This window comes from Cololabis saira, chromosome 2 (genome assembly GCF_033807715.1).
Source record: "Cololabis saira isolate AMF1-May2022 chromosome 2, fColSai1.1, whole genome shotgun sequence".
Classification (NCBI taxonomy): domain Eukaryota; kingdom Metazoa; phylum Chordata; class Actinopteri; order Beloniformes; family Belonidae; genus Cololabis; species Cololabis saira.
In genome coordinates this window covers 40935551-40945687 of record NC_084588.1, presented here as the reverse complement: position 1 = coordinate 40945687, position 10137 = coordinate 40935551, and the positions used below count along the sequence as shown (strand labels likewise).

The following is a 10137-nucleotide window of genomic DNA, read 5'->3' as shown; positions in this document are numbered from 1 at the left end:
TGGGTGGTCCACTTCAGGTCCCGAGAATCAAGAAAATTGGACCCAGAAGATGCTTATATTTGACTCATTTATTATTTTTTAAATCAATTTATTATCAGACGTACAATTTAACACAAAAGAAAAATACAAACGTCTTTGGTCAGAACAATTTTGGCTACAAAGAAGTAAATAAGTGCATAATATGGCTTTAAGGACACAGTAGGAATTGGAAAACATGTTTCAATATTATTTCTCATATTTGTGTCAAACCACATGGATGGGATTTTCATAATCATATTTGGAAAATGAAGAGAGTAATTCATGCAAGTAAAGAATTTATACAGTATTAAGAATGAAAACAATGTAATCTTTTTTCCCTGCTCTTATCCTTTCCCTCCATTCAATTGTTGCATAAAAATATATCATGTTGATTATTAGAGTTAAATGTTCATGCTGACTATCCAACTTTGTACTTTTAAATGAATCAGAGGATAAAACAGAACAAACTGATTAAAAACATAATTTTCCTTCTTTTCAGCTATATGAATGCCAAGCTTTAATTGTGTAGAGTAAAAACATTTGCAGTTTAAATGAATCTTCAATATGCTTTGAAAGGCATGCACTTATCTCAAAATTAAAGCAACAAAAAAAGATGCTGAAGCTGTTTTCTAGAGCGTGTAGCATGCTTTCTTGTTCACAGGTTTCAGTTTTTTCTGCAGCTTCACATTGAACTGTTCCCTCAGAACTTGATCCATCTCCTCATCAGTTATGTCTCTCATGTCTAAGACGTCAACGCCTTCCTCAGGCTTGTACGTGACCTCGCTGTAGGTCCAGCCAATCAGAGCTTTGAATCCTGTCGGCGTCTGCAGGGAGCAGATGGACTTGTTGGTGAACAGTGATGTTGGGTCTGTTTGAAGAGCTTCGTTCCTCTCAATGAAGCTGTCAGCCTGACGAGGCTCCAAGGTGAAGCAGTAGATCTGCTTCGTCAACTGTCTGTCCACCAAACTGGATTTGGCAAATTCTGGATTGACAACCTCTGGTTTTCGACCCGTCTTCTCCAGCACCCAGATGTCTCCTCTGTCGACTAGTCGGAAGATGCCCGGACCCTGTGGTTGATCCTTTCCAGAGATGAGCTCCAGAGGTTCCCAAATTTGGGATGACACCCCAAAGCTTACATCTGCCATATAAGGCTTCCCATCAATTATAATCATGTTAATGAGATGTTCCTCCAAAGGAGCAAAGTCGTTGACAATGCTGTTGAAGACTCTGGAGCCCAAGGTTGTGGTGTCAAAGCCCATTTCCCTCAGCACCCACCCAAACAGGTGGTTGTTCTCAAGGCACCAGCCTCCACGGCCACTCCTCACTATCTTATTGAAAATAACCTCAAGGTCCACGACGTTCCTCTCCCCACAGTGAATGCTGAGGTTTTCAAACGGGATGGACATGATGTGCAGTCTGTGGATCAACTTCAGTGTTGCAAGATCCGCTTTGCCATGACAACCATGGAAACCAATCCTTTGGAAATACTCCTCCAAATTCATCTTACCTGAAAAATGTATGACAGTGAATTCATTTATTAAGACAGTTTATTGGACAGTTGTGAATTTTCAAAACCATTTTATTTGCCTCAAGGCTTCCAAATAAATTCATAAACAACTCCAGAAACTGCTGTTGGACACTACTTAACAAATTCATTTTTCCAAGTTTATTCATATTATGCATGAGACACAGAAAGATACACAAGCACACAAAGAAAACTCTGAAACAAGAAAATATGCAGCTAAAATGGTTAATCTTGTCTCAGACGAGCAACCAGAACTATGTGATCTTTTGAGGCCCGTATGAGACCGGGAGATTTGATAGACTTAACGACTTCAAAATCTCAAGAAAGCCAAATGTGCCCACAAAATATGATTAAAAGAAATATCTCCATTCCTGAAGTCTCTCTGAGAGCAAACTAAGACACCTCAACACCAGTTTTCATGTCCACATCATTGAAGAAACTAGAAAGTAATTGAGCCCTTCTCATCTACCTTTCATCGAGAGAGTGGCCCCCTTTGAGTTTGATTTACCTACACTGTAAATAATTTGCTAATTTGGTGAACACCCGTGTGAAAAGTGTAGTGACTTACAGAGAAATGTGATATTCCTTAAAAAAAAAAGAAAAGTGGTTGAAAAAACACAACTTTAGGAGACCAAAGACAATTTTATGGAGTGGCGCAATTGCAAGACTCAAAAATAAATCATAGGCATGAAAGTTTATAGTTATAAGACTCATCCAACGGCAAACGACACAAACATTCAGACGTCACAGTGTACGTTGTTCTATCGAACAGTTGTTGACCTCCGTTCAGAAAAAAAATGGCTTTGTGTATCCAGAAACAACCTCTGTAGTCAGTCAGACAGCTTTATTTCTTGATCATGAAGAAAAAACACAGTTGGTCAACTTGTGTAACTGATAAAAGAGCTCGTCTGGGGCTCTTTCAACAGTCTTTTTAACAGATAAATACATATTTAACATGCTTCATATTAAGGAGTGTGAAGAGATGATACTGATATATGGAGTTTGTTTAAAAACCAGTAAATATCTGGAATGCTCAGTACTGTTATATAAATAAATACATATCAATATTGCTATTAAAGTATGGCTACATTATTCAACAAACATCTACAATCCCATCATTTATGGGTAGATTAATACAAGCTAGTATTACCTAAATACTGAAGCTACTTCATATCTGAAATATGTCTATGCAAATGATGTATAAACACTAAAATTCAAATGCTTAATGTTTTGACTTGCAGATCTACTCTAAAGTGTGTAAAAGGATCTGTTGTTCACAGGTTTCAGTTTGTTCTGCAGCTTCACATTGAACTGTTCCCTCAGAACTTGATCCATCTCCTCATCAGTTATGTCTCTCATGTCTAAGACGTCAACACTTTCCTCAGGCTTGTACGTGACCTCGCTGTAGGTCCAGCCAATCAGAGCTTTGAATCCTGCCGGCGTCTGCAGGGAGCAGATGGACTTGTTGGTGAACAGCGATGCTTGGTCCGTCTGGAGTCTGTCACTTTTATCAATGAAATATTCCACCTGACGAGGCTCCAAGGTGAAGCAGTAGATCTGCTTCGTTAACTGTCTGTTCACCAAACTGGATTTGACAAATTCTGGATTGACAACCTCTGGTTTTCTCGCCGTCTTCTCCAGCACCCACATGTCTCCTCTGTCGATGAGGCGGAAGATACCTGCTTCCTGCGTTTGATCCTTTCCAGAGATGAGCTCCAGGGGCTCCCGTACCTGGTTTGAGACCCCGAAGCTTACGTCTGCTATATAAGGCTTCCCATCGATGATGGTTTTGTGAATGAGATGAGAATCTAGAGCACCAAAGTCGTTGAGAATGCTGTTGAAGACTCTGGAGCTCAAGGTCGTGGTGTCATAGCCCATTTCCCTCAGCACCCACCCAAACAGGTGGTTGTTCTCAAGGCACCAGCCTCCACGACTGCTCCTCACTATCTTATTGAAAATAACCTCAAGGTCCATCATGATCCTTTCACCACAGTGGATGCTGAGGTTTTCAAACGGGATCGACATGACGTGCAGTCTGTGGATCAACTTCAGAGTTGCAAGATCTGCTTTGTGATAAGAGCCATGGAAACCAATCCTTTGGAAATACTCCTCCAAATTCATCTTGCCTGAAAAATGCAGGTTATTAAATAAATTTATGTCACACAAATACAGCATGACCCTGCATTCACACCACAAGCTTCAAAATCGCCTGCAGTCGCTCTGTTTGCTTGCATGTGCTCTCAGAAAACTGTCAGAAAATTAGAATATTGTGATAAAGTTCTTTATTTTCTATAATGCAATTTAAAAAAAAACAAACAAAAATGACATACATTCTGGATTCATTACAAATCAACTGAAATATTGCAAGCCTTTTATTATTTTTATATTGCTGATTATGGTTTACAGTTTAAGATTAAGATTCCCAGAATATTCAAATTTTTTTTGTGATTGGATATTTGAGTGTTCTTAAGCTGTAAGTCATGATGAGCAATATTAAAATAATAAAAGGCTTGCAATATTTCGGTTGATTTGTAATGAATCCAGAATGTATGACATTTTTGCATTACAGAAAATAACGGACTTTATCACAATATTCTAATTTTCTGAGACAGTCCTGTATATGGTGTGAATACAGGGTTAGACACCGTTTTCTGCGCCACACCTAAATTCCAGTCCCCCTTATTATTTTTGCACCGTTATCTCAACTGCATGAAAGCATTACAACAAAGCAACCTTGTGTCATTGTAAATGTTAGACCTAAGACTTTTTCAGATGCGCATTTCCTTGAATAAAACTATATATCATAGTGGTACATCGTGTACTTTCACTTACCACACTTTATAATTAGAAAATGAAACTCAGTGCGTAGAGTCAAACTATAAAGCATAGCGGATATTGCAGCTAGTATTCATAGTTTTGTTTCAGTAAAGTTAAAGTTATAAACTTGAATGAAGTCGTTATATTAAGATCGAGGTAGTTGCACTAAAAACCTTACAAAGTCTCGGTTTGTTGCGTGTCGTTTTATCCTTTTTCCTTTTTTTCTCCACAGTGCTATTAATCTATTCATAATCGATAAGTCTGATCAAATTCCTCTTACCTTTATATTATGATGCAACTTTTCTGTGATGGCTTTTCTGAGCTGATAACTGTAACTGTAACTGGGTGTAACTTCTGCGCTGACCGCAGTTACGCAACATTACGAACCAACATATCACCGGCACGTCACCGAGGGGTCGCATTTCATTATGTTCTGTATTCATTTACATAAACATGTGGCGTTTGACATTTATTTCCTTTTTCTTTTCTTTTTTTAAAGAAACTTTCTGACATCGGTATTGTATCAAGTACTGAACCGAAACTAAGCAGAGACGATGACCGGCATGACTTTATATATAAAGAAACTACTAGGACTTTCAAAATAAAAGATTTGATGCCAAAATTGAGTCCAATTATATGAAATTTACATTCCCAAATTAGAACTCTAAAATTGCTCGTTACTTTTTAGGTATGAGTTCAATTTTTATGTCCTTTGATACCACAGATATCTCTACGTCAATAGGTTTTACACCGCGGTTGAATTGGTTTGATATTGGATATTGGATATTCGACATTCAAAGACATCCATTTAACTTGTGATACATACCACCGATTTTGGTCATATTGCTTGTGATGCGTTCATGGTCATCTAGACTATATATCACAAGAGAGTAATTATTATAAAATCATATTATGGGCTGATTTAATGTGGTTTTATGAATTCAACACCCATAAAACTTGTGATACATACCAATGATTTTGGTCAAACCACTTGTGATGTGTTCATGGTCATCTAGACTATATATCACAAAACAGTAATTATTAAAAAATCATATATATGGGCTGATTTAAAAATCATATATATGGGCTGATTTAATGTGGTTTAATGAATTCAACACCCATAAAACTTGTGATACATACCACTGATTTTGGTCATATTGCTTGTGAGGCGTTCATGGTCATCTAGACTATATATCACAAGAGAGTAATTATTATAAAATCATATTATGGGCTGATTTAATGAGGTTTAATGAATTCAACACCCATAAAACTTGTGATACATAAACCCGATTGCAAGCAATATGACCAAAATCGGTGGTATGTATCACAAGTTAAATGGATGTCTTTGAATGTCGAATATCCAATATCCAATATCAAACCAATTCAACCGGTAGCTTTTACTATGAAGGAAAATGTGGTCGTGTTTCCTGTTTTAACGACCAGCTGACAGCTGATTTTTTAAAATCTTTTTATTTTTTTTATTGAAACACAAAATGCAAACAGCACAATCCAAAAATCAGGACACAATGAACTACAGAAATACATTAAAAAGAGCACACAAACTAACGAGCAGCTGATCAGTGTGAGAGCAGGCTGCGCTGCTATTGGCTGATCCCAGCAGGAAGTCCGGCCGCCAAGCAGCAGCAGCTGTCATCTGACTTCTGACGCAGGCGCTCCAGCTTCCCGAAAGTGATCAGCAACAGCGGAAAAGCTCAACATGGCTCCCAAACTTCAACTTCCCAGCTTTGCAGTGACCGTGTTGCTGGTGTTCTCCTCGCTGATCCCCCCGGCGGAGGCTTACGACGCGGGCGACGCGCTGGCGCTGCTGCTGTGCGCCGTGCTGGCCGGGGTGGGACTGTGCGCCGGCCTGGGCTGGTACGCGCGGAGGCGGAACGGGCTCATGTGAGGGCGACAGCGGCTGCTCCGACCCGTTTCTCCCCGTACCTGCTGAAATAAACCCTCACGCGGCCCCCGTGGTCCGTGGACATCCTGGCGCAGGGTTTGTGTCTCCACGGAAGCTCAAAAAACAACGTGCCTTATTGGAAATGACGCGCAAAGTTCAGTGGGAACCACGTGAAGTTGGAGACGGTGGACAAAAACAGGAAGTGGACCAACATGAACTATGTATGTTTTTCTCTGCTGCACGCCCAACTTGTGGACCAAACACTGATGCCTTCCAAGTAAAAGACTGCTCAGCTCCAGAAATGCCTGTACTGCATATTTTGCATATTTTTCTTGCTTCAAGAGATCACTGTGATCTGATGTGCGCTTTCGACAGTCTTTTTAATGTCAAAGCACAATATCCAGGTGTGTAGCTGGAAAAATGTGACTATAACTTTGTTAAGAATAAATTGATTTATTTGAAAAAAAAAATCACTGTAAGGACCATTAGTGATGTTCGATACAACCGATTTCCTTTCCGATCCAATATTGAGTGTAGTGGCTATTTGTCCTCCAGGTGAATTATTAAAAAACTAAAAAGTGTCAAACTATAATGAACTGAATCAAATCAAACGGCCACTGAGACACCTAGGGAGTGAATTTACGCAGGATAATGCCCAGGCAAAAAATAAAGTTTCTTGAGGTTTATTCCATTGGCAAACAAAGAAACAATGGTCCTTTGCCAGCTCTTGCCCTGGTAAACAACCACCTGCCCTCCCAGGTGCCTGCCTCACCTGTGTCTGCCAACCCCTACCTGTAAACTCACCTGGTGCCCTGCAGCTACCCAGTACCTTCAAAATAAAAGCATGGTTAAGTATCAAAATAAACTTAATCAATACTAAATATCATAAACAAACAAAAGGTGTGTTCCCAAAACGAAACCACAAAAACTAACTAAATAATAAATGATTAAATAATGCGAAAGTGACAAATAGCTCCAACATTGAGTAAAATTTAGGCTGGTATCGGCAATACCGAGTCGATACCGATCCACCGTAGATGCTCTTGATCAGGGGTCACCAATCCTGGTCCTCGAGGGCCGGTGTCCCTGCAGGTTTTAGATGTTTCCCTGCTTCATTGCACCATGATACAAGTGACTGTGTCATCAACAGAACTATCCAAACTTTGATGACAAGCTGGTAACGACGATTAATTAGAATCAGGTGTGTTAAAGCAGAGAAACATCTAAAACATGCAGGACACCGGCCCTCGAGGACCAGGATTGGTGACCCCTGCTCTTGATCCTGCTTAATGTGGGCGCTGCTGGAGTTTAGTTGCATTTTGTATAAAGCAATATATGCAGTTGAACTTTTTTCATTCAGAGAAAACTATAAAAATAAGAACTCATAAACGTTCCACAATGAATAATATCATGAATTTGACACATAAACCAAAGCAAATACACCTTGAAACAAGAGATATGTAGCTAAAACGATAACTCCTACCTCAGTTGAGCTGTTAAAACGGGGTATTCTTTTGTTGAGGCAGAAAAAATAAGGAAAGCTGAGGGAGCTATATGTTCCTGATGACCCCTTGTGGTTGCGGGTTATGTGACCTCCTGGCGTGGATGGCTCCCTTATACCGTTTCCTCACCTGGATCCTCGCGGCTCAGCCATATCCACACCCATATTTATATAGATGCGTGTGTCTGTGTGTGTAACTTGTGTGAACTGTAGTGTGTCTGTCTGTGTGTATGTGTGTGTGGAGGGGGGTCATTATTACGTTTTATGTTTGTTTAACTTTTTATGTAAGCACTTTGTGTTGCATTTTTATATATACATGAAAAGCGCTACATAAATAAAGATTGATTTGATTTGATTTGATGAAGACCTTTAAAAGAGGGCTGGGCTTATATACTTCATTTGGTCATGCATGATTTATTGCGAAACAGGGTACAAAGGTAAATAAAAGTTAACGTTTAATCAAGGAAACCAGGCTTTGCTGGAGTGCTGTGCACATGGCCAGCAGCTTCGATAGACTTCAGTGTTCCCTGAATGCACTAAAAAGTGATTATACCAGTTGAAGGATTACATTTTATCAGTTGCAGGGAACTTCTGAGCAACATTTCAGACTCTCACACCACGGTGGCACACGTGTGTTAGGAAACATGGATCAACATGGCGTGCAGTTCAACCTCAGGGACAGTGGAAACCAGCACTAGCTTGGATCATTGGAGGTGTTACGGAAATTCCCTGTGAATGAACCTGAACGTTGTATTGATTTGGGAAGCATATTAGTGATTATCAAAACAGAAAATATACAAATGCATATTTCACAACAGCAAAGACGCACATAGACACACATGCTACTGTCAGCACTTCAGAAAATATAATTGATGATTGCTGACCCCAGCACTTTTCAAAACAAACCAACGCCCATCCACACACATGTTGCATAATAAGACATCATGTTCTGCCCCACACCAAAGTCCCAACTATCTGACACAAAGTTGTGCTTTTGCAAAGTCATCTCATCTGTGTGGAATTGCTGCAATAAAGACATTCTATTCTATTCTATTTTATTCTATTCTATTCTATTCTATTCTATTCTAATAGCATAATAAATAAATAAAATAAAACTATTTGAGAGGACCACATAGATGTTGACCCCTACGTCTTGTTTTTATATAAGATTAGTTATAAACCTTATGGAAATCGTCAGAAAACAAATTAAAAATCAAGCCTCGTCAAATAGCGCTCGCTGCGTTTTGTTTTTTTCTGAACAATTCAGCCCATTGATCTGTCTTCAATAAGTTGGATAAGGATTTGAAAAGTCCTCTTACCTTTAGACTGTGACATAATCTGCCCCTCTGTGTGTTTTGTCGGTGTGTTACAGCCGCTAAAACGAGATGAAGTGGCTGCCCACAACTTTAGTGCGGCTGGTAATGTTAGGAGATGTAAAACTCAACTACGTCACTAAATGGAAAGTTACTCAACATGTACCGTATTTTTTATTTTTTCATTTAAAAAATGTAATGTCAATATATCCTGTATTGTATAATATTATCACTGAGTAAGGAGTTGATGTGGGTTTCATTGTGTCATTTTTGTATGAAAATTGTTAAAGGAGAGGACAATTTAAGAGACTATACTCAGCAAATATGACACTTTGCAGTGGTGTGGTCCAAAATAACATAGTTTTCATAAATACGTATTACTTTAATTAGCTATTCAAAGTTAAAAACAAACTACAAGAATCTGCACCATTTAAAACTTTTTAATGACCGGTTTTATTCTGAAGGCAAGGTTTCATACCGGAAGCTACAAATTACATCAAGTAAAAACAAAGCATTGCATTTCATTATATTCTGTATTCATTTACATAATAACCATCTGGCGTTTGACATTTATTTCCTTTTTCTTTTCTTTTTTTTAAGAACCTGTCAGACATTGGTAATGTTTCAAGTACTGAACTGAAACTCAGCAGTGACGAAAACTACAGGACATGTAGATTTTTGGAAATAAAAGTATTTTATTTCTCATAGAAAAAATGTATTGTTCTTAATTTGATTCTATAGAACATACAGAAAATAATTATTAGTTGCAAATTGTCCTTAAAATAGTGTGTAAATAGATGTTTAGAATAAATTTACATCCAATCCATCCTCAATGAATGGCTGGTAACACATAGGAATCTCACAAATAAACACACTGCTCCAAGACCCACATTTTGTAAATAAATTAATTAACTGATCCACCAATCATTGCTTTTCTATTCCCGCTTAATTTGCTTAAAGCAGACAAGGTTGATGAATTCACAACATATTTTTCTTGTTATTTATTGAAAGTGGATTTCTTTTCCTTTTCTTTTGTTTTGGTGAGGCCATGGAGGAAGAC

General features: G+C 38.5%; 1 protein-coding gene across 5 annotated transcripts; it reads right to left on the bottom strand.

The window, feature by feature from the left end:
• Nucleotides 1-53: 53 nt before the first annotated feature.
• On the bottom strand, nt 54-9198 carry LOC133463896 (arylamine N-acetyltransferase, pineal gland isozyme NAT-10-like). 5 transcript variants are annotated; one of them, XM_061745662.1, is made up of 2 exons: nt 9084-9170; nt 54-1525 (listed from the first exon to the last, which is right to left on the bottom strand). In XM_061745662.1, exons 1-2 carry the CDS (start codon nt 9097-9099, stop codon nt 648-650), a joined length of 894 nt encoding a protein of 297 aa, XP_061601646.1. In that variant the 5' UTR covers nt 9100-9170; the 3' UTR covers nt 54-647. The 5 variants fall into 5 exon arrangements, with proteins under 5 accessions (XP_061601646.1, XP_061601664.1, XP_061601672.1 ...); XM_061745680.1 differs by lacking the exon at nt 9084-9170 and adding an exon at nt 7747-7878; XM_061745688.1 differs by lacking the exon at nt 9084-9170 and adding an exon at nt 4641-4829.
• Nucleotides 9199-10137: the final 939 nt, after the last annotated feature.